General features: G+C 42.4%; 2 protein-coding genes across 4 annotated transcripts in view; one reads left to right on the top strand and one right to left on the bottom strand.

Moving 5' to 3' along the window:
* PDILT (protein disulfide isomerase like, testis expressed) overlaps nt 1-9956 on the bottom strand; it is a 28187-nt gene extending 18231 nt beyond the window's left edge. The window contains 2 exon segments of the mRNA XM_075767459.1: nt 9375-9596; nt 9727-9956. Coding sequence (XP_075623574.1) covers nt 9375-9596; nt 9727-9895 — 391 coding nt within the window. The 5' untranslated portion in view covers nt 9896-9956.
* On the top strand, nt 6463-23751 carry LOC104629212 (acyl-coenzyme A synthetase ACSM3, mitochondrial). Of its 3 annotated transcripts, none has more exons than XM_075767455.1 (15): nt 6482-6618; nt 11105-11248; nt 12799-13063; nt 13314-13524; nt 14739-14946; nt 15800-15943; nt 16819-16975; nt 17861-17940; nt 18905-19028; nt 19781-19861; nt 20012-20113; nt 21572-21699; nt 21808-21907; nt 22571-22690; nt 23330-23751. In XM_075767455.1, exons 3-15 carry the CDS (start codon nt 12863-12865, stop codon nt 23414-23416), a joined length of 1743 nt encoding a protein of 580 aa, XP_075623570.1. In that variant the 5' UTR covers nt 6482-6618; nt 11105-11248; nt 12799-12862; the 3' UTR covers nt 23417-23751. The 3 variants fall into 3 exon arrangements, with proteins under 3 accessions (XP_075623569.1, XP_075623570.1, XP_075623571.1); XM_075767456.1 differs by lacking the exon at nt 6482-6618 and adding an exon at nt 9946-9963; XM_075767454.1 differs by lacking the exon at nt 11105-11248 and having other exon boundaries at nt 6463-6618.
* Nucleotides 23752-23850: the final 99 nt, after the last annotated feature.

Below are 23850 nucleotides of genomic sequence, written 5' to 3'. Positions count from 1 at the left end.
GCAGAAAATTGTTAGTTTCATTAATATATTTGTCAAATAGGAACAGATGAAAAACATCCATTTAATCTTGGTTTCATACATTTATTTGTGTTCCCATGTGTATATATCTGCATGTGTTTATACATGCAGTCAGATATACTTACACAAGCACGCACACACATACACCAAAGCACATATCTAACAAAGTAACTGTCATTTGCTCTTTCACAAAATTACAAATGCACTTCTCTACAGCCTACCTGGTAAAGACATTGCCCAACATAATTATAACCAAAAAGTGAATGAACATTTCTGTATGAGTTCTAATAAATGAAAGATAAAACCACTAACTCAGTGCTGAGTTACATTTCTTGCATTATTTATCATTATCCTTGCTCTCAATCCCAGCCATCAATCATTTTCTTCCACCCAACTGCTACAGAAAGGAGTGTGACAAGTAGCATTAAATAATTTTATTTTCTCAAAATATTAACCTTCCACATCCTTCCGCATAGAAACCCATCTTGGCTTAGGCTCACAGAAACCCTGTGGAGCACTGGAACAGCTGCTCCAGCTGCTAACATGCCAAATGGAGTTCTTGTTAGTAGAACAAAATTTAGTGTCTGTTCAGGGGGCACTCAGATGCCATGGTGATGGAATAGAAGGTACTTCTCTAAATAAAATAAATGAGCCTTAAGGCATCAGTCCAAAGCAAATTGTGTTCTAATTGCCTGTAAAATTACTGTTTCATCAAATAAATTTATTTTGATTTTACAGAGAGATTTGCAAAGATATTTTATCCTAACTTCAATTTCCTTTTTCTAAATTATAAAAATGGTCTTACAAAGCTTTTCCCCAACAAGTTTGTAATATGTTTACCTGCTAGCATAAAAAAAAAATTTGGAGTTGTATATCCAATTGTATATCAACACACTCGAGAGGTAACTGCAGAAAACCATGATATCTATTAGAAGCTCTGACCTGTCAACATAAGAAAAAGCATGTCTACCCTATAAAAATACTGCTGCTTCTAGGGACACTGTGTGTGGAGCCTTTATGAAATACCTTTGCTTAAAATGGTTGCAAAGATAGGTGGACTTTTAAATAAAACATGGGGTACCTGCTCTGCAGTTTGAGTGCTGATGCACCAGGACTGTCTGCGGCAGGGTTAGCCCGGAACAGTTAGACCGAGTTCTTGGGCTTTCCAAGAGGAAGGATGTATTGCTCTGGACAGGGCGCCCTTGGAATAAGGAGCAGGAAGCCACACAGCAGTTAGGGATCCAGCACCTTCTAGCTAATTCCAAGGCAATGTTTTACACCAGAGGCAATTTCAGTATAATGATTTTTATCTAATAACCTGCAGTTGCACAGCTGTATTAACCACAACTGGGAATTTAGGAGATCAAATGCTTATTGCACAGTGAAACAGGATTCTCTTGGGAAAGGGGCAGAAGAAATTGTTGGTGAAGTCCAGACACAGAAGCTGAAGTCACTTAAAGGCTTCCCAAATATACAGGGAATAATAAGCTTTATGGATATTGGACATGTATGTAGATTGTCTACAGGATTTTAGGACCCATTTTCCTGTGAAATATTTCGGTTCCAAACAGATATTTTAAGAATGATCTCGTATTGCTGAATGACCTGAACAGGCAGAGTTGAAGTAACGTAACTACCATGCTCAGACAGTGAGAGCTGGTAGGGTCGTTCGCTCCTGGCTGGACCTGGGAAAAGTGCATGCCTCCATCCCGTAAAAAGTAATCCCTGCACTCAGAGGCCAGGAGAAATGTGAGTACCATTAACCTGGTAACTGCGAGACAGAAGTTCAGTGAACAGCCGCCTTCATCAGATAAAAACTGTTGCCTTGACTACCCAGAAAGCATGTGGAAACATCCATCACGCACCTTTCCCCTGCTTTCCCGAGTGATTAGACTCCTCTTCAGCTTTCCATCAATTCCTTTTCATTCCACTCATTCTCTGTTTGCCTCCCAGGTGCTTTATTTTTCAAGTCGCTTGAGTGTTGCAGGAAATCATCACTCCTTTTATTTTAAGCCTTGAGTTTTGTTTCGCTTCCTCTGTTTTAGATTTTTATTGACACTGATCGCTTCAGGCATTGGGGTGAGGAAGCAGCTGCTGAGGCTAAAACAGCATCACGGGCTCCAGATTCGAGGAGAGCCAAGTGCCAGCAGAGAACGAGGGCAGACACAGATGAGAGGTACCAGAGTTGGTGGCACGGTCACTAGGGATGACATGCATGGGTGATGGGACGCCCGTGTGAACCAGTGTTTAAAAACCAGTTGGGAAGCGAGAAGCCCTTCAAATGCCATCAGCTCAGGAGCAGCATTGTATTGACAACAGGAGAATGTCATCATTATCAGTGGTTTTAGTTGTGTTGTAAATAAAAAGAAGGATAATTTAAGGGTTTGTTGAGATTTTAGGGTTTTTTTTTCCTGGATGGTGTTTTTGACCTGTCTCTTGAATTATCCCTGAATTCCCTCCCACCCTGTGTCATTGCTGTTTTGTGAAGTGTCCTTTTCAAAACAGATGTGAAACTCCAGAGGAGCATCTTAACAGATTGCCACCATTTGATCACAGGTACAAAGGATCCTGAAAATAAATTATCCAACGTCTGAGAAGAACTCAAGCTCTTTGGCTCAGATATGGGAAGAATTAAAAAGGACGACAGAACTGGGAGAGTGAAAAGCACCTGTGTGGTGTCCTCTTGAATTTCTACTATTTCTTTTCTTTTTGATAACAATTGAGCTGCAACCAGTCACCTTTTTAACTCACTTGCAGAGGGGAGACTGTAGCACCATTTCTGCAGCCACTTTGCTCAGGCGGTTTTGGCGTGTTGTCTTTGTGAGGAGAAAGCCCCACGGTGAAGAACAACACGGTGAAGAACAACATCGTATTTTTCAGCACCTTCCTTGGCAACTAAAGTTTCCCTTGTTTCAGGAACTGCTGTAAGAATCCCTACCTCTCAAGGTCATGTAGAGCAAATCTTCCACACACCCTCATTCCAAAAGAAATGGTGTTGAGTGTGGGAGGATTGCTGCATTTTTCATTTCATGAGCTATAATGAAGTCTACGTATTTGAGGATTCAAATGCATCTTTATATTTTACCTGTCTCATATGTCATTAACTCAGATTTTGTCAGTTTTGTTTTCCGTGGACAACCAGCAAACGAGGTTAACATGAAATCGCATGTATACTGAAAGCAAGGCCTGACGAACTTTCAGGGAATACAGATTTATTTTTTTTTTAATCAGACTGTCAGAAATGCTGATTTTTACAGCTCAAGCCGCTAGCAGTCTTGTTCTAGGCAACGTAAAACATTTTGTGAGAAACCATTCCTACCTCTCTGAAGAATTTACAGCGTGACAGTGTCAGGATCAAGAACGAGATGAGTATCATTACACGTCATCATCTCTATCTTAGAGTATATTTCACCCGAAGCCACACCAAATGGATATGGCAAAAGTGGGAAGAGAACCAGAAATCTTGTACTTTGAGGGACTCTTTCTCTTGAGCACATCAATAACCTGAGTAAGGTGCTGCTTTTTTTTTTGTAGTGCAGCTTACTAAACTAAAATGTAGTGAAATGTGGACAGAGAAAATTTTTGCTGATACATAAATGTGTTTAATGACCCTAAAGCATTCTTGAAGTGAATATACATGGAAGCATGATGAGTTCCTCCTCCTTTAGCTAATTGCTGGTGGCCTTTGATTTCATTCTGCAGTCTATATTGATGGGCTAGTGATTGCTGCAGTCATTGTGAATATGCCTGTTGTCATGCTAAAATACCCATTTCCTGGCTGTTAGTTTCTGGCATGGTCAGAAAGCCATTTTAGCGGTCCCACTTTTCATCTTCTGCGTAGGCTGCTTTTATCTGTAGTTTCACTACAGATACCTAATTTTCTCTGTAGAAGACTCTTGAGATGGAGGATGGATTCACGTTTAACATATCAGGGTGGAAGGATGTTAATCTTTCTGCAGTTACAAACTTTCTTGTGTGACCTTGAATTCTCCCGTTCTCTTCTACAGTGAGATACAGCCCATAATCTCCTGTGCTGACCTCTGTACTTTTAAACTAATGTTTGCAGTTTGAACTTCACTTGAGATCTTCTGCTACACAAACATCAAGGATTATTCCACAGCGTTCAATAGAATAAGCATTTGGAAGATGCACCTCCATAAGGGACCCGTGCTCATCGGTAGGTCCGTGCAGCCGGCAGCTAGAACATCATCTAGTGACTCTTGTACCTGTTTGGATGTGCATTTCCACTTTCCTGCTCATTTTTATATGCATAGTTTGCAAAGAATTGAGTGACTTTTTTCAGATTTACTCCTGAAAGACTGACACAGATTTGTGATGAAGCCTACAGGAATGAGGCACCCACGTTCCACCCGTCTTTCACGCTGCACTTAGTTGTAAGAAATACTTATTTTGGGTGGTTTTGAACTGTTTGCATTCACCTCCTGTGGTGAGGAGACCGCTGTATGCAGAAATCAGTTCTTAGCACAGGAGTGAGTATGCTTTGGATGGTGGCTTTGTAACTGAGCTGACCATCTGATCTATGGAATTGATTTAAGATCAGTCATGCCCCTCCTGCTTTCTAGAAATCCCTCTTTTTATGAACTATATACACACATAGGCAGCAGTTTCTTGGGGTTTTTTTCAATAACACCTTCAGCTGTTGTGCCTTGAGAAGGAGATGTTTGTCTTCTTTAAGAGTAACCCCCATCTTGCCTATTAAATGTCATTATCTCAGCGCAGATTGCCAGTCACAGGCTGCAGGAATCCTACGGCTGACCCGGCGCCTCGCAGGCTATACACGCATTCTGCTAGTAAAAGGTAAACATGACTTTTTCATAAACGAAAGTGCACTTGGCACACAAAGCAGCAGCGCGAGGTCTGCACCGCTCGTGTGCTTGTCCTTAGGTTATCCCTGTGTTTATCCTGGAACTGAAAACTTTTTGCTGGAAAGGAGAGGAGCAGGCATTCTCAGAGATCTGGGGAGTCAAACATTCACTGGGGTCTGGGTCTTTTCCTGCATTCTTCTGATAGGCAGCACAAAGTGGCGTTACCACGGCTCTGCGCTCGTTTTGTGATTCCCAAAATCCACTAGCCAAGCTAAAGGCTTATGGAACGAGAGCTGTGAGGGACTTGGAGAGGTCGTTGGTCTGGTCTAAGGCAAGGCAAACCCTATCTAAACAAATCTTGACAGCTGTTTGACTAATCTGGCTTTAAATATTGCCATGAATAGAGATACCAGAGCCACTCGAGGCATGATCCTCCAGTGCATCGTTATTAGCCTTCCAGAAAAAGATTCGTCTTTATCCCTGTCTATGGTGTCTGCTGCTTTTAAACCCATTATGTTGCCAGCGAAAATGAAGAACAGCTTAATACCCGCTTCTTTGCAGAAACAGTGCATTTGGGTACATTTAACGTGTCCCCTCTCAGTCACAGTACGGCGAGTTGCTGATGAGGGCTGATGCACTGTGTTTTACCCCGGGCTGGAGCATATTGTGGGCTTTTTCTGCCTCTCTGGCCTGGGAAAGCCTTAAATGTGAATGGTATTTGCCGTACCGTTTGGGGGATCTGAGGACTATTCTCATATGGAGAAATATGGGACAGTTGCAAAGTCCTGTGAAAACCATTCTGACAACAGAAAATTGGAAAGGTTTATGAAAGGCTTTTGAAGAGAAATGAAACAGGAGATGTGCTTTACTGCATTCAGGCAGTTGCTGTCCCTGGGAAAACCAGAGGAAGTTAATACATGGCTTCAGCTGGTTACAGTTTGCCGTGGCGTGCAGCAGGGCTTTTAGTGTTTGTGTTTATAAGTGTACAAAGTTTATTGTCCCTGCGATGAGGATATTTGTTAGAGTGCTTGGGATTTTGGGGTGTTTTTTTAAAAGCAATAATATTCTGCAATGCAAGTCAGCACAGGGAATTATATTCAGCTAATGTATAGTATAAACAATAAAACTCTCCCATGTAGGCAACACTGAGGTAAGATCTACCTTCTGCTCGTGGCAAGTGCTCTACATTCGCTGTGCTAATAGGCATGTGTGATATTTAGGTCAGTTTACTGTGGATGGGGAGATGCCACAGACCTTCTGGGCCCTTCTGGTTGAGCGTTGAGATGAGGTGCTCTTAGCACATGTGGGGCACGTAAATCAGCTGGACAGGCGGCAGGGCTCGCGTCCATGGGACAGCAGGCACATCGCTGCCTGCTGCTTGCGTTTTTTCAGACGTAGTTCTCTCTGCCTTCCCGAAAACCAAAGAGAAGCTGGAACCTCTGTTCCTCCGTCCTTCCTCACCCTCTTTATGCTGCCCCTTCAGCTACTTTCCTGTTGCACAACGCAGTTGGGATGAGGGCAGAAGAGTGCCGGATTTCTGGGTCATTACTTTGCTTCCGTGCTGGGTACCTGCCCTGTGCACTTTGCTCAGCTCCGGAGGGTTGCCTGACGCTGTTTGGCAGAAAGGCAGCACATGGTTTTATAGTAAACCTTGCCTGAAAGAAGGCAGGCCTGGGACACTGTGAGGGTGGAACTGAAGGGCATTAGGAGGACTTGGGAGTCGCTGGGCAGAAGACATCAAAGCAGGCCTCTCCTGATAAATATTGTGGGACTGGTAAGTAGATAATGGTGTGCAACAGGGAAAGCGTTGGGGTTTTCTCATGATTGATAGGCCTAAGGCAGATCCTAGAGTGTTGAATCGAAGTTGGGAGCTCAAACTGTTCCCCATGTTGGTACAGCACCAGAACAAATCCCACTTCCTGGGAAGTGTGGGATTCCTTCCTGTTCTCTGACTGTGTCTCTGTGATTGAGAATGGGTCGAGAAGGGAAAGGTCTCAGGTCTTGCATTCGTTCTGGATTTCTGAAGCTAATTCTGGCAGCCCCACCGATTTCCTGTGTGATCTGTGGAATATTGCTTTGTGTCTCATTATCTAAGTTCCCTTAATAGTTCCATGTTCACACAGATTGTTTATTTAGATAGCCTGTTTTAAGGAGTAGGACATAAAATGTTAGGGCTTTATGGCTTCTCTATGCAGGTGCATGCGCGTGTCCCATCTTTGTCTCTTTGTGCCGTGGCAATGCAAATGATTACAGGGAATGAACCAGCTGGTTCGGCACTGTGGACTTGGGTTTTCTACATCCCGGGGCAGTGGCTTGCTGCAGGATAGTTTTTCACCACCGCAGAGGCTGTTCAGTGGCATGTCTCAAAGGGAGCTGTTGAGATTGAGGCCAGGGATTTCTAGATAACGTATCCGGGCTGTGGAGCTCACCACTCTCGTGAGTGACTCCGTAATTCCCTGCAGGGACTGTAGATGCCTTTATGGTTTGCGGTGGAAAGGCAATCCACAAGTTTTCAGTAAGGCCTTCAGATAGACATGGTGACCTTGAATCCAAACCAGAAGGCAGTGGGGATCACTGGAGCAAGGTGTGGTTGAGGAGCAGTGTTTCATCTCCGACATTTTTGGAAGATGCAGTGTGGAATGGAAGAACGTGTCTGTCCTTCCCTTCTGAAGAAATCCAGCTGTGAGGGTGGTGGGATATCAGAGAGAGAAGTCCGAGACTCTGCCCTGAAGCAGAGGGAAGAAATCCTGATTTGCATCTCCCACATCCTTTGAGTGCCCAAATCCCTGGGCTACTGTATTCTGAAAAATTCGTTCTGCATCTCTTGTCTTTTTATGAAACTGTTGTCACGTCTTCTTTCCATTCAGTATTAGGTTGAAATCCTGAAGTGTGTTGTGATGTCTCGTTGTTGGGCAACGTGGTCTAGTTGAGGGTGTCCCTGCCCGCAGCAGGGGGGTTGGAACTAGATGATCTTTAGGTCTCTTCCAACCCAAACCATTCTGTGATTCTATGATCAGCTCAGCCATCCTAAGGAGGTTTGGCTGCAAGCTCGTCTCTGACCTGGACATTTAGGTTCTGTGCTTTGAATCAGCTCTTACAAAGCTGAGAATAGAGCTTGACTAAGGTTTTTCGGATGCACTATTTTGGTGAAAAAATACTTTATCTTCAGAGAGATCAGAACAGTTCACAACTGCAGACTGAATTTGGCAAATAGCTTTAAACCCTCCACAATTAAAAAATAAAATCAACGCTTTCAAAAGTGTTTAAAAGTCTTAGAAAGTTCTTTAAAACTTTAACATGATTGTTCAGAAAGTTTTAAAAATATTTAAAGCTTCATAAGTTTGTTTCAGGATTGATGAAATGTTTGGTATGATCCAAACATATTTTTTAGTTTCATTAATCTGTTAGTGTATTTTAGGTTTTGGTGTTGGAAAAATACAAGTGCTTTCATTTCAGATTGACCTACACTGCTGCTACTACTAGTTATTATTATCATCATCATCACCACCACCTAGGTTTGGTAGTGAAGCAAAAGAACAAATTACATGCACTTCTGCAAAGTTAGGATATTGCCTTAATTTCAAATATCCCTTCCAAATGTGGGATGGATTGGGTTTTTCAGCTTGTGCCGGTCTCTGATGCCTGCCCCCCAGGGAGGGCTAGTTTGCAAGGTGTTTGCATAATTTAGGGCTAAGTGGACGTGTGCACTGAGCTCAGCTCACTGTGTGGCACAGTGAAGCAAGGTCAAGCCCAAGCAACAGAGACAAAGCTTTTGCTGTCTTATGCAGACGGAAGAGTTTCTGCTACCAGCAGGCTGCTAGGAAACACAACTCCGTGTTTGCAGGGCGGGAACTATGCAGCATCTGAACTTTCAGATGGGTAACATCTCGAGAATATCCCTTCTGGCTTTTGCTTGTGTGATTTACTTTCTGTAGGGCTCAGATGGCCAGACCTTCTAACAAAGTTAGTTACTCAAAAGGCCCCCTCCCCATGAGGAACAAACATGAACCTAATAGAAAAACCACAAACCGTCCTCCACCTAATCAAGTGATAATTTCAGGGAAAGAGTCCAATATAATGCAATTACAGACACCAAAATGTTGTAAAAAGACATTCCCTGAAGCCCAAACACTCACAGAGGAGAGATGCCATCCAGCAAAAACCTCATACAAAGCGCCGATGAAAATGTATGACTTTTTTTTTTTAATACTTAGAGTTTCACCCATCACTGCTGTGAAACACATACTTGTAAAATTAGGCAGTGGAAGCAGAGAATGCCAACTCAGCACTGTGTGTGAGGACCCATCTTACTCGCAGTATCCATCTTATGTAGCAGACTGGTATTTAACGACCCCAAAAAGGAATAAATTACTGTAGTTAGGGTCAGAAATAGATACATGGAGGGAAAAACCCAACAAACAAGGACTACTAGAAGGCAAAGCAACAGTAAAACAAGCATACCTGAGTGCCCCAGCATCGGTCATGCTCTGTGAGCCATCAGGGTAAAAGACAGCGAAAATTGATACTCACAGAACTCCACCAGCAGGTACTTGGTTTCCTTCAATGCTCTGTCAAAGTTGCTCTTTTTCAGCAAGAGTACATTGTTCTCCTTTTTTATTTTGGAGAGTTTGGCTTTCTTTGGCTTTGTTTCATTTGGGCTTACGCTGTCTGCTGCAGGGAAGCCTGTGAGAAACAATAACGGCAGAAGGAAAAACTGATGTGTCTTCATCCTGTCCTGCCTTTCTTCAGTTACTGAGAAAGAAAGAAGCAAAGGAGCACTAAGCAGCAGGGTTTGCTGCTCAAATGGCTGCTGTTGTATCAGCCAAACTACAAGGCTGATAAGGTTGATAACAGAGTCTACCACCAGCGGAGCCAAGTGCACCTTTCCACGGGAAGATTAATGTAGTTAATTACTTCCCATCTTTAGCAGTGTTTGGAAATAAAGGATCTGTGGGGAAGGTGGGTTTACTCTTTCTGTAAATAATCAGAACCCTGGGGAGAGGGTGAGAGAGCACGGGAGGAAACGCTTGCAGAAGCACCGATCGATTCATAGTGCGCCTCTCCAATGAGACAGCCTGCTCTTGTCACCGTTACCCAGCGCGGAGCTGCAGACCAAACAGTAAGTGAGGTACCAGGGACAGCATTTGAGGGCTGCTCCTCTGCTTAGTACTTGGTTGTCTGTTGCACTTACGGAGCTACTTGTTATGGATCTGATTCAGAGCATGATGACTCAGGGAAAAACTCGCATTGCTTTGCATTTGTAATTTTAAATTCTGTATTTCTTGAGTGCCTCGGCTACTCAAGTGAGGCTCCCATCTCTGCTTACGTGCCAAGTTGTAGCTCAAGTAATACACTACTTTGTGGGTTAAACCAGAAGATTTTGCCATTGGTTTTCAGTGGTAGCTAATATCTGTACAGTACACTGGAGGGACCAAATGTACTATTTCATCCTTAGGATAGCTATCAACTGTGTCTGTGCGCTATGAGGCCTCCCTAGCTAGTCTTTTCAGAACATTTTAAGAAATATCTTACAAGAAGATTAGGAAGGCACCATTTACTAACAAATGGTTGTTTCTGTAAATATCTGCCAGCCTGTAATTGTAGCAGAAACATCTTTGACCCTGGAAACATGCCAGAATTTGTGAACTGTGCATCCAAAGCTGTAGCCTCTCTAGAGGGGACCAGGTATTCTGGTGGTTGTTCTGTTGGCACAGGCAAGGACAGAGCTGACTTGAGGCCAGGTGTGTCCAGATCAGTAGAACCAAACTGAGAGCTGAAGAAATGGCCCCAAATAATGACTCTTCCTTCCTCTTGAGGAGTGGTAAGTGCTGCTTCATGCCCTTAGATGAAAACGCTGGTATCAGGAGGGATGATACTGCCAACAGGAAGGGATGTTTGTAATGGTGGTTGATGTAGTAGCCTCCATTTTCTTGGGGGTGAAGGATCTTGGGTGGCATATTGCTTCACTCTAAGTTGTTTTTGTGCCTGGTGCGAGTGGGGCTGGGTTCCAAGTGAACTCCTTCCTATCAATCTCAAAGGCTTTGGGTTGTAAAGCACCTTGAGATGTGTTCTATTAGCACTCGTGCAGGGTGCCTAATGAAATCGGGGCGGGGTGGGGGGGGGGGAGCTGTGTATTCAGGCTGCTCGCAAGATAAGATCACACATAAATACAGATGCAGCAATCAGGTACTAAGGAAAAAAAAAGGCAGAAAGATAAGAGTCTCCTGTTTGACTTTGTGGTCTTTTTTTCTTCATAACAGGCTCTTTTCCAAAGGTGTCTTTAAAGTGACATCCTAGGAGGTTTAAAAAGCATCCTTCAGAAGAAGGAAAACTAACAAGGCCTGTTTGATCTGAACAGCTCGTGTTGTAAGCTCAGAACACAGCCTAAGGCCCCCAGAGCACAGGTAGGATGACCAAACCATTTCCTTAGAGAGCTGGTTTTCCACTGAAACAAATAGCAGTCAACTCAAATCCCTCCTGGAAACCTCCTACCAGGAAATAGGCACCATTTTGGAAAGGGCTTCTAACCTCTCTGAAATAAGCTGCAGTAAGAGGAGGATCATACAGCAGTCAGTCCTGCCAGGACGGATTTGCAATGAGGAAGGGAGTGGGATTTAGCAGAACTGAGCAGAATATTGAAACTTGTGAAGTACGATACTTTCTTTTAGGCATGCAGCAGATTAGGTCACGTTTCTGCACATTTCTTCATCAGTGCTAACTAGTCTGGCTCTTTCATTTTGAGCTTTACAGTTTGAGAGCTATGGAAAATCTGCCTTCTGCAGAAGTCACAGGCCAGTCAGCAGGAGATGCTGGATACAGGATAAGTACAATTCTTGGGCCTTCTGCCTTGTTACCACTCACACCCTGGAAATCCATTGACACGTGCCTCACCTGGGAGCACCTTCTGTTTGCCTTTCTCTGATTTGCCTCACTACTACAGTGTTTTTAGAGCGATGTCAGTTATTGTCATTTATTGGCATTGAAGACCTTAAGCTGTCACTACATCTATGCTTGCAATACCCAATGCAAAGGTAAAAGTAGCTACGTAGGATCCCTCGGAGATGTACCTGTACTGTTGGCTGTTAAATAAGGAGAAGGTCGTGGCACAGAAAGGTTTAAAAGCAAAGCTGGCTGTATTGAATTGACGGAAAGATTCCGTTAGATTTAATGTGGTGGGTAGATTCTTAAGGACTTGATTACACTCCAAACAAGTTTATCAGAAGATTCTGCATCTTTGAGTGAAGATCCAGTTTTCTTGACTTCCACAGCTGGGCTTTAAATAACTGCAGCACCATCCATTCTGTCTCTTCCACAGGTACCTGTATGTGGTGTAGGAAAGACTAGGAGAAACTGGAAGTGCTGGAATTTTCTTTGCAGGTTTGTTTTACGACGTGTGTCTTTTTCAAAGTTGCGCACTTCAGCTTGAAGTGCAAAGCAAATGGAAGTGTTTGGCACTTCACCTTTGCTCGCCTAGTAGATCAGAGACTCATCAGTTTTATTGGTGCGTAAGTTCAGTGCGAATCGCCATCTAGTGTATATTTAAGACATAGCATAATTACAGAGACCGTTGTAAATCAAGGTGATAAAGCGTCCTCAAAACACTTTAACTAGTGGCATTTTATTTCTGTAAGCAGGCAAAATAAAAGATAAAATTTACAGGAATCAAGAGATAGATATTTAAAAAAGGACTGGCAAGTGAAAGTTTAGAGATGAGATATGAGATTCATTCATCAGCTGACTGAGGACAAAGATTATAATGAAAAAGCTGTGCACAATCTCTTTGCCAGAAAAGGAGGAACACTTATTTTAAGAATCATATAAAATAATGGGCAAAAATGAGGAGGCAGGCAAACAACCTATTTATTCAAGCTGATTTGCATTAATTTATCCACCGTCACAAACTAGACAGTATCCAATACCTGGCTGTTTTAAAATGTATTTTCTTTTATTTCAGATGACTGATTCCTGTAGATGTGCATCTGATTTTTTCCCCACTGTCTGATAAAACATCATTTATCATGAGAACATTTATTAAAGCATGGATTCCTCAGTGTTTGCGGATATTCTGGTCACCTTGCAGATTATTCCATGGATGCAACAGGCTTCTTACATCTCAAATTATTTCGTATTATGATTCTATAAACCAGTGTAAAAAGGAACTGCCGGAATATTTCAACTTTGCAAGTGATGTCTTAGATGAGTGGTCACGACTGGAAAAGGTAGTATTTTTCTTTTACTTCATAGACGTTGGAACAAATCTCAGATGATACGAATCAATTTTCCTGATGGATACTGGATAGTATTAGTTGCAGAGCAGAATGCACTATTTTATTTTCTTTGTCAGAAATACAGGTATCACTTTAAAAGACTAGTCGCCAGGGATGATTTGCTTAGTCTGAGTTATTTTGGATTGAAATGAAACCTTTTAAGGTTTGTTGTCTTATTTTAATATCTTCTGTTGCGTTCTAGGATGGAAGACGACCAGCAAATCCAGCTTTTTGGTGGGTAAATGATGAGGGAGAGGAGCTGAAGTGGAGCTTCGAAGAGTTGGGATTTCTGTCTAGGAAAGCAGCTAATATACTTTCTGAGGTGTGTGGTTTGCAGAGAGGAGACAGAGTCATAGCAGTTCTGCCTCGTGTTCCTGAATGGTGGCTCCTGAATGTAGCCTGCATGCGGACAGGTGAGTAACCTTACTGATCTCCTGGATGCAGAAAGAAAATTAATAAAAGATACAAAAAATATGCTAATTTGAAAAAAAAAAAAAAAAAGTAAGCAGGAATATGCTGCTGTGCCCTGTACAATTCAGCTTTGGCATAGAAGGAGAACTGGCAGCACCCACCCAGGAACCAAAGCACCATTGTATTAGGTGCTGCCAGACACGATCCAGGTAAATGGCATCCTCAGTTGAAGCTGCTAAAGGTTGAATGGTTACAATCTGAGGCCAGATTTGACCAGATACGTTATCAGTGTGGACAGTTTTAATGCAGTAAGTTATATGACTAGACTGGTTAATAATTCAATACAGTATTTTTTTGCTCTGTTGTTACAGTTTTGCAAATTCTTAGGAAGAATTTGACCTATTGCATTTTTAGACTGCTAAATATCCATGATGGAACAACTCAGCATCAACAGCGCCATGATCAAGTATTTTTGTCCCACTTTTAAGCTCTGTGATTCTTGCAGGTTGTAAATGGTGGTAAGACACAGGGAATCCAATTCTACCATATCCAAGATTTTCTGGACTGTGATGTGGGAGTATTGTTCAGTATCTCAGTGCCTCAGTTTCCCAATTGTGAAATTTGGTAGACACTTCTGAAGGTGCAAGAAGACGGAAATCAGTCTGTAGGTCAAGTCTATTGAAATCCTTGGGAAAAAGAGGATCCAAGCTTGAGGGGGTTGTTGACTGAGTCAATGTATGTAAGCTACCTGACCTCAATCTATTTATCCCATATCAGAGGTATTAATTCCTTATTGATATGAATAATGGCTTTATTCCAGATGTAAATATAATCCAAATGCTGGCTTTATTCATATACTTAACTAAGAGGATGATCATCTCAACACTTCCTGAGTTATGAATCATGAAGGAAGTGCTCAAAACCACTTTAAATCTAGATCTTACTCATGATCTCAATACCTTTAATATGGATGACAGAAAACTCAACCTTAGTGCTGCAAGGTTTGGAGGTCTTTCAGAGCCAGATGATCCCAGGTCATTCCTATGCCACAAATTCACCCAAACTCTGCCTTCAAACATGAGTTATACTTGACTCCTGTTTCTCAAAGAATAAGTTTTTGGCAAGTAGCTCAGCTTTTCTATGGCTGGGGTCATGTCCTGTGAACATAATAAAGAGAAACGGTCAATTTTCTAAATTGCTTGTTGCTTTTTTCCAGGAATTGTCTTTATTCCAGGAACATCCCAATTAACAGCCAAAGACATCTTATACCGACTCCAGGCTTCGAAGGCCAAGTGCATCATTACCAATGATACACTGGCACCTGCAGTGGAATCTGTCATGCCTGACTGCCAGTTTCTGAAAAGCAAACTAATTGTAGCCAAAGGGAGCAGAGATGGGTGGCTGAACCTCAAAGAACTCTTTGCGTGAGTGTCCGGCTGTTTTACGATCATCCCTGTGAGGTGAAGGAAGCTCTATCAGTCATGTGACATTGCTGAGTTTTGGGATTAATTTCCAAATGAGTTACATTTTTGCATCCCTTTGCCAACTCGCGGTAACCACTGCATTAAGTGCAGATCCCTCCAACACACTTTTTGGGAGCTGTATTCGGGTCTTTCAGCTTCTCCTTACTCAGCAGCCTGCCAGCTTTTAAAAGCTCTCTGCTTCTACTGTGATCACAAGACAAGCACGCAGAGTGTTAATCTTGCAGTTGTTTTGTACTTGTCTTCCAGAGGCCAGCCTAACGCCTCTTGAATTCAATGAGAAAGGTACCCATTGCCAGCTCCCAGTGCTCAGCTACCACGGCATCAGTTATTTCTTCCCTTCGCTATCTTGGTAGCCCAGACAATCTGAATTGTTCATCAATGTCTTGAACATAAATGGTATAATACGTGTCTAAGACCACCTTACCTGGCATAGTAGCCTGAATATGGCCCCCATTGACTTCAGACTGGGAGATGGCACATGTTGAGGCAGAAGTTGGTTTTGCATCTACCTGCTGTCCTGTAACAAGCACCTTGAGTGCCCTTGCAAGATAGTTGTAGAGAAAAGTCACTGGAATATGTTGTAGGTGCTCACATCTTGAAAGTTACGGCATACAGAGCACACTTGTGACTAGGAAAATGTTCTCTCTAACTCTTACCTGTGGTATCTGATGCAACTATTTATTTAATGAGATGATACAATTTTGGGCTGTCTTCCTGTTTATCACCTTAAAAAGTCCTGTTTTCTTTGTGAAAAACTACATGTAGTAACCATCACGTACTATTTCTTCTGAAGGGTGACATCTGCTGACCATAAATGTGTCAAGACAAGGAGTCAAGACCCAATGCTGATCTATTTTACTAGTGGAAGTACAGGCTCTCCAAAAATGGTGGTGCAGTCCCACAGCAGTTATGGCATCGGATTTGCAGTCAGTGGCAGGTATACATTGCAGTTGCTCCCAGTGTCCTGATTAAGTGACTTGATCACAATTAAATTGAAAATGTGACTGTAAAAACTCCGGTAAACGTAGGCATTTCATGAGTGTAGGATCTTGCTTCTTCCTCACCTTTCCCCTCGTGGTGAAACCCTCGTTATTAAAAGCTTCTTGAAGACTCAGCTGAGATTGTCAAACAGCGTTCTGTCACTCAGGGCTGCCTGTGGAGTAGCAATAGGGGGAGCATCCTTATAGCAAAACCAAATACAGTTGAGTGCTTTAGTATTATGTAAACCTTCCTTGAGAACCAAAGCAACCTTGGACCATAGCATTACACCTTAAAAGTCACAGATTTGAATCTGTGGCTTGGTACTGATTGGCTTTCATCGAACATCTTTTACTTATGCTTCCCAAGGAGTGAGAAATGTCATTAACATGAAAGCATACATTTCCCAAGGCATTCTGAGTTGGAAGTTGATGGTATAGAGTCCATAGAAGTAATTTGGTTAGGTTCCTAGAGAAATAAACTGTGATTTAGCTGATGTCTCTAATCCCCAAGGTGAGGAAAGCCTACTCCAAATGATCTGTTCGTTTTTTGAGCTAGATCCAGATTCAGCAACTCAAGCCAAGGATGTTTTGCACTGTTCAGGAGAAAAGCAAATGCTGGAAATGTTAAACAGGAGAGAATGAAAGGAAATAAGAGGATGTTTAAGATTCTCCTCAAATCTTACAAACTTTCTAGAGAGCCTCACTTGATACTGCATCTTCTAATGGAAGCCTCCGGCCCTTTCCTTTAATTACTCTGTGACATGTGCCTGAGTCTCTCTCTCTATGAAGCTTTTTTTTTTTTTTTTTTTTTTTGTATCTGCTTTATCATCAGGTACTGGCTGAACTTGACTCCTTCAGATATAATGTGGAATACCTCTGATACTGGCTGGGTAAAGTCAGCTTGGAGCAGTGTTTTTGCACCATGGATCTGTGGGTCATGTGTCTTTGTACACAGTTTGCTACAGTTTAAACCAGCAGTTATTGCAGCGGTAAGCATAACATTTTATACTGTCAGTTTTATTTCCGTTTAGCATAAATGAAGCAAGCAAACTGGGCTCCAGTGCATGGGTCCCCACTGCTCTGTGGCCGCGGACATAGTACTTCCCACATCCCAAGCAATCATCCCTCCCTTTGGTGCCCAGTGAGTTAGAGAACAAGGTTTTCCCTCCTGCTGAGGCTGTGTGACAGGACTACAGTGTAGAGGAGATGTGGTGAAAGATGCAGGATAAAAAGAACTCAGGATCGTTGCTGTCTTGTCCCATACTTAGCCTAAAGCTCACCTCAGGTACGGACTTCCAGCTACTTTGGGCTCAGTGAGCATGGGCCAGTAATCAGCGTATGGCGTAGACCTGAAACAGGGCCCTCTTACCCTGAATTTTCAATGAGCCGCCCGAATGCCTGTTGTTCCTGTCCGCCACTTCACAAAACCAGTCAGCTGGCCTGTTCTCCTCAATATTGGCCTCTTGTGTTGAGAGGAGACCCAGACTTTCCCAAGAATAAAATTGGAAAAGCTTTGGTCTAGCTCACTACTGTTGCTTAGTCTTGAGCCTGGGACACAGTCGCCTTGGGAAGCAGAAAACAATCTTAACTGAAAGCCCTGCTCTCAGTGGTCATTCTTTTACATGAGTGATTTTTGTTGGACAGAAAGTACTGTATTTTCTACAGCAGTGGGACTGCCTGGTACAGCCACTCCGCAGTCAGGGTTCAGAGTCACTAATCCGTAGTCGTTCTCTGTGTGGAACGTATATTGCATTTTTATGGCTTTCATTTTGCAGACATTTGAGCACATACGTTGTGTTAAACACCTGCACATTTACAAGGACAGACTCGCCATTACATTTGCTTTTCAACAAAATAACTTTCTGTTTTTCTAGACTCTCTCAAGATACCCCATCACTGCCTTCTGCACTGCTCCCACTGCCTACCGCATGCTGGTCCAACACGATTTGAGCAGGTACCGCACATCTGTGTGTTGCGGGGCTACCGGAGGGAGCCTGGGATATAATGCTGTGACAGCTCTGGCTGTTTAGTTCCTTATGTTGCTTCATTTTTTTCAATTAAAGGAAATCTAATGAGCAAAATTTGCTCTCAGAAAAAAAAGCTATGTTCTGAACTACGAGAATAACTAGTCACGGCTTACGCCAATCAGGCTTCAGGAATGGGTCTTTGAAACGACAGCACAGAGGAAACAAGTGAGATTCTTTGAAGTTGTCGCTTCCTCTGAACTTCTGGTTCACAGCTCAGTTTAAGTCAGGGTTTCCGGCAGCACTGGAGTGCAGGGGAGTCATTCCCATATCCTTGAGAATGAAGTGAGCAGTTAGAAAACTTCACGTGCTGAGAGTTATTTGGCAGCTGTTCCCCCCGGTTTGTTACACTGTAAAATACTCAGCTTAAGAGAGGCAGGCAGTGTGATTTGTAAGGAGTTTTCACTCCTTCGGTAAGGCACTTATTCCTCCTATGTAGGTCTTCCATCCTGACGGAAGCCGACGCTGGTTTAGCAGAGGGGTCAGGCTCTGTGTTCCTATTCAGCCTTCCTTTTGCTCTCAAAAACTCTCAGTGTCTTACTTGATCTTGGATGTCGGCACATAACTCAGCTTTTCCACGAACATCTGATGTGCTTGTTCAGATTTCTCCTTTCTTGTCAGCTCTTCCAAGAAAACACCTTTGCTCACTCTTTTTCCAGCAAAACACCTCCTTCCAGTGACAGAGAGATGAACCACATTATCCTCAGGGGTAACGTGAGCAATCTAGGAGTCCAGTCCAGGACTGTGGAACAGGATGATTATTGTCATTTCCAAAGTAGCTTGGGAAGTTTTAGGCATACTTACTTTGAAAGTTGAGGGAGGCTGCTGAGTTCAGACCATTCACTGCTCTTTTCAGAAGTTAAGAAAGTTATTTCATTTGCTGTTCCTGTCAAGCTACAAGTTCATGAGTCTGAAACACTGTGTATCTGGAGGGGAGCCGCTCAATCCTGAAGTGATGGCGAAGTGGAAAATCCAGACGGGGCTGGATATCCATGAAGGTTATGGCCAGACTGAAACAGTACGTTTGCATCAATTCTTGCAGGATGCCCTTTCAAAGGTAGCAATACCAGAGGCACAATGTGCTTGATAAATCAATGGAAAAGGTGAGAATCAGTTAAATGAACTTTTTTTAAAAAGAGGCTATATATAATTATATAGCTCCCAAATCAACTAGCTGCGTATTTTAATGTTTATAGGAAATACTATGACTACAGAGTTCAGCCCCCTGCAAAAACCATGCCAGAGATTACCTCAGATCAAATAACTTGTAGTAGATCCCTTCATCATCTTTACTTAAAAGGCAAAACTAAAAAAATAATTTGCTCTGGGTATCAATTTAGCCTGTCTGAGGTTTTAATGAAAAATATTAAATCAGTTCACATCCCAGACTTCTCTGTAAGTGAACGTTAACGAAGCTATTAAGAGTCAGATTTCAGGCATTCTCTCCTCTTACCCTTGATATGGTCCCAAATTAATTGTCCTATTATTGAAATCAGATCTGTAATAATTTCACATCTGCTGTCTTGCAAATTCGAGTGTTTGCAGAAGAACCCATTGGCTCAGACTGAGCACAAGCCACCTCATTCCACAGGGCTGACCTGAAATGCCTCTCAACCCCTCTCTGATGTGCTGGAGAATTGCAGTGCTTTAGTCCTGATTCAGCCCTTGTCACCACAAAGTCATGAAGAGGTGTTGTGCCTAATGCAAATGATTAAGATGTCTACAAGACATTGCACAAATTTAAAAAAAAATAAATAATCTATTATGCAGGTGACAATATGTGCCAATATGAAAGGAACGAAAATTAAACCTGGCTCTTTGGGAAAAGCCGTTCCCCCTTATGACGTGCAGGTATGTTGATATTGTCACATCTGAGCTCAGCTGCAGCTGTGGGTACAAGAGTAGGGGCACGCTGTCTGTGTCCCTTCTCTGTCCTGCACTGTGCTATAACAGGTATTTCACTGAGCTAATCAAAGCAATAACGATGTGTCCTTTCCGCAGATCATAGATGACCATGGGGCTGTTCTGCCTGCGGGAGAAGAAGGCAACATTGGTATCAGAGTTCAACCGAGACGACCGTTCTGTCTGTTCTCTGAGTACTTGGTAAGTCTGAGTTGGTCTGTGCCTGCTGAGAAGCTCAAGAGAGACCCAGGGCAAAGTTCTGTTGACTTACCCAAGGAGCAGGATTTCATCCAGGATCTTCACAAGGACTCACTAGTTTGCTTGAGGGCCTTGAGCCTGATCGGTACGTTGTTCTACTATTCCAGGAACAGAATGACTGGCAGAGTAGGACTTCAAGATGCAACGTGAACCAGGGGGTACCTTGTTCCAGACCTGTACCTGGCAGTTGGCATGGGCTTCATGTTCAGTGGGTCACTCCTTACCCTTCCATTCCACTCCTGTCCTTGGTTAAGGATTAATGAAGGAAGCCCATAAAGGCTACTCTAATATGTTGGAAGCTCAGGGAGGCTTTCCAAAGAGCACAGGTATCTTATTGCCTCATACCACTGTCAGAGGTACCCACAGATCGATCTTTTAAATCTTTAAAAGTTACACATTCCAGCACGCACATATCTCTGGTGTCAGAGAAACCCTTTGTATGGTTGCCTGTCACACAGACAACGTGCACAAGATCAACAGTATAAAGACAAGCTACAGCACAAATCCCTCAAGTGTAGATGATCATATAGCTTGGTGGAAGTGGCATATGTCGTCTAACATTACAATTCAAATGCTCTACCTTCTGAAAGCAGAACAGGCTTTAAAAAAAAGGTGTCAGAAGAAAGGCCAGTTTGGTTCAGGTCAAAGGTTCATCTAAGCTAGTATTCCATCTGTGGTGGTGCTGAGTTGTAGTACATACTTAAGGAAACACTAGAACCAGGCAAATATAAAAATAGTCTCCACTGCATTTGAGCTATCATGTTGAATAAGCTTTGGGGGACCTATCTATGTGTTTAGTCCTCTTCTGAACCCCCACAATATTTGGATATCTGTAGCATGCTCAAACAACAACTTGCACAAAGTAATTGCTCATTATGTGATAAAAACCCTGTTTTGGTTCAGTGCTATTACTTCAATTTTTCATTATGTCTTCTGTTGTCACGGTGTTTTTCCTGTGTAATCTAGATCAATGTAGATAACAAAGTTTTTCCTGTAGGTCACGTCATTTGTGTTTTGAAGGTTAGGAGTTTCCATTGACAGGAGGTTATTGTGGCAACCCCCTGCAATGAGAAGTCATTTCTCTGAAGAGAATGGGTTATACATTTTAGTCATTTCTTGTGATGGATGGGCATTTTGATAGAGCATGGCCTTTTTTCCCTAGAACATGAATCCACATATACACAGATGCTCTTTTCCACCTCTCACATATTTCTACCACAAAACTGCTAACGAACGCAGCTCTGTGGTTTTTTAATTGAAACCGTAAGATAGCATTGAACATGCTCGTTTTGAGAACAAGTTAAAAAATTGTCTTGATCATTTTTAGCATCACTGCAAGGTAAGTGCATAACATTTCACTAACAATCGGATACATTTTTCAAAATATTTGATTGTTGTCAGGACAACCCAGAGAAAACTGCTGCCTCTGTGTGTGGAAATTTCTATGTCACTGGGGACAGAGCAATTATGGATGAAGAAGGATACATCTGGTTTGTTGGAAGGGCTGACGATATAATTAATTCTTCTGGGTAAGTCAGTTGCTTTTAGATTTGGTCATTTGCCTGTAAAAATTCAGTCTGGGAAGACCAATTGAATGGCTAGCTTGCTACGGCTGTCATATCTGCTTTTTCTCCTAGGTATCGCATTGGCCCATTTGAAGTGGAAAGTGCATTAATACAACATCCCGCGGTCTCAGAGTCAGCTGTTGTCAGCAGTCCTGACCCAATTCGAGGGGAGGTAAAAAGAAAAAGAAAAAAAAAAAAAAAAAAAAGATACAGAAAGAAATGCACTTTTTTTCTAAGCATCGAATTCCCTATATGTACTAGGCTTCCTTGGAATTAAATACATTTTAGATTTTGAAATTAAAATGGGTTAAAAAAATTTAAACCCATACCTTGACAGATCTTAGAATTTCAGAATTATTTCCCTGTTTGCAGGGTGTGATGTGGAAAAAAAACTTTGGCTCTTCAGATTTATTGTGGCATCTTTTTGTCTAAGGAATAGAATTTGGATTATTTCTCTTTTTGTCACTAGGCACACAGTGACGATGATATCCAGAGTGTTTAATTTTTCTTTTTATATTTTTCAAATTCGCAACATTTCTTTGAGCCCTGGGGTGAGCTTTTCAGCTGTCTTTGTGTCTGTTCTACAACTTTTTGAAAGTTTAGTGGTGTATAAAGTTAAGGGGAAAAAAAAGTGGAAAATAGCAAAAAACCCTATGCTGCAGAATATGTCCCTCATAACATTGCATTCTGCAATAAGCAGCTAAGTAAAAAGGAAATTAAAGAAAAAACTCAAATTTTTGCATTTTGGAATTTCGATACTCAGTTTTGGCAGCAAATGTATCCCGTTAGTCCCACGTCTGGACGTTAATGGAGTCCCTTAACTTTTGTGGCACAGGTAGTCAAAGCCTTCGTTGTTTTAGCTCCTGCTTTTGTATCACACGATCCAGAAAAATTAACTCGGGAGCTTCAGCAACACGTCAAGAAGGTGACTGCACCTTACAAGTATCCGAGGAAGGTAAGTACACCACAAAAAGACAGGTCTTCTCTCTTTTTGTATCTAAAAATTGAACAGTTTTTGTCCTACCTCGGCTTCTTTTCAACTGCATTCTGACAACCGCTCCAACCATAGTAAAATAAAATAAAAGTAAATTACAGGGTCTGTTGCAGCTGTAGCCTTGGGTTCACTGTGCTAGAAAGGACCCAAAGGGAGGAAATGGTAATGTAACTTGTCTGTATCAGGGTCTAGTCTTCCTCTCATGAAATACTCGGGTTTTCACAGCGACTCGAATGGACAAGGCGTTCAGCTCTTACTGGTTCCTCCCCCGAGCTCTGTTCAGACTCTCAGCCAAAGCAAAGGGGAAGTTCCTCCTGCCATCGGAGGCGTTGGAATCTATCCCTCCCAGCCAGGAAGGACACCCGTAACTCCCTGTCCGCACAGCTGAAGCACTCGTCTCTTCAGGCCTGTGGTTCTTGTCCCTGCACGTGCTGCCCGTGCAGTCAGCTAAGATGGGTAGTGAGGAATTTCACCATCCCAGCCCCAAGCTGTGCAGCTTCCCATCTTTTTACCCCAGCCATAACAAAAGTGTGTCTTTCCTTGTGCCTGGGAGATTAATCAGAATGCATTTGGCTAAAAGTGAGCAGTTTTGCCTTTCAGGTGGAGTTTGTTCAGGATCTACCAAAGACGGCTACTGGGAAAATCCAGAGGAAAGTTCTAAGGAACAAAGAGTGGGGAAGAGTATAACGTGATCTGGAGAGAAAGTTTCCATCCATAGCGTGTCACACTTGTTTCCAAGTACCAGCCATAGCACATCACACTTGGCATGTGGTCCTGACCCAGAGCACTAGGAGAACGTATGGAAAAACAAGCTACGGGAGGAAAAAAAAGGAGATGGCACCCATATGGCTTGAGGATGTGTGGCATTGGAACCGCTTTTGCCATCAACCTGCAAATTCTCAGAAGGGAGAAGGTGGAAGTAATTAAGAATGAGGAATGGGAGAGAGAAGAGACAGATCCAGGAGCTTAGGAAGGTTTAATTTTTTTACTGGAATTAGTATAAACAGCTTGCTTGAAAAATATGGGTTTTTTTAAAAAAAAAGTGTAACTACAACATTCTGATAATTACAAATAAATGAGAAATTAATAAAAATAATCTTTGTCCTGTAGTGGGTATCAGC

The sequence above is a fragment of the Balearica regulorum genome, chromosome 15 (assembly GCF_011004875.1).
Source record: "Balearica regulorum gibbericeps isolate bBalReg1 chromosome 15, bBalReg1.pri, whole genome shotgun sequence".
Lineage (NCBI taxonomy): Eukaryota > Metazoa > Chordata > Aves > Gruiformes > Gruidae > Balearica > Balearica regulorum.
This window is presented reverse-complemented; position numbering and strand designations above follow the sequence as displayed.

What these genes read in the sequence shown, in the direction of transcription:
- LOC104629212 (XM_075767454.1), top strand. Translation starts at nt 12,863, where the DNA reads ATGAGAACATTTATTAAAGCATGGATTCCTCAGTGTTTGCGGATATTC. An exon ending in GGATTTGCAGTCAGTGGCAG is followed by an intron (nt 15,944 to 16,818) that starts GTATACATTGCA and finishes CTTTATCATCAG; the next exon opens with GTACTGGCTGAACTTGACTC. An exon ending in GTCCAACACGATTTGAGCAG is followed by an intron (nt 17,941 to 18,904) that starts GTACCGCACATC and finishes GTTCCTGTCAAG; the next exon opens with CTACAAGTTCATGAGTCTGA.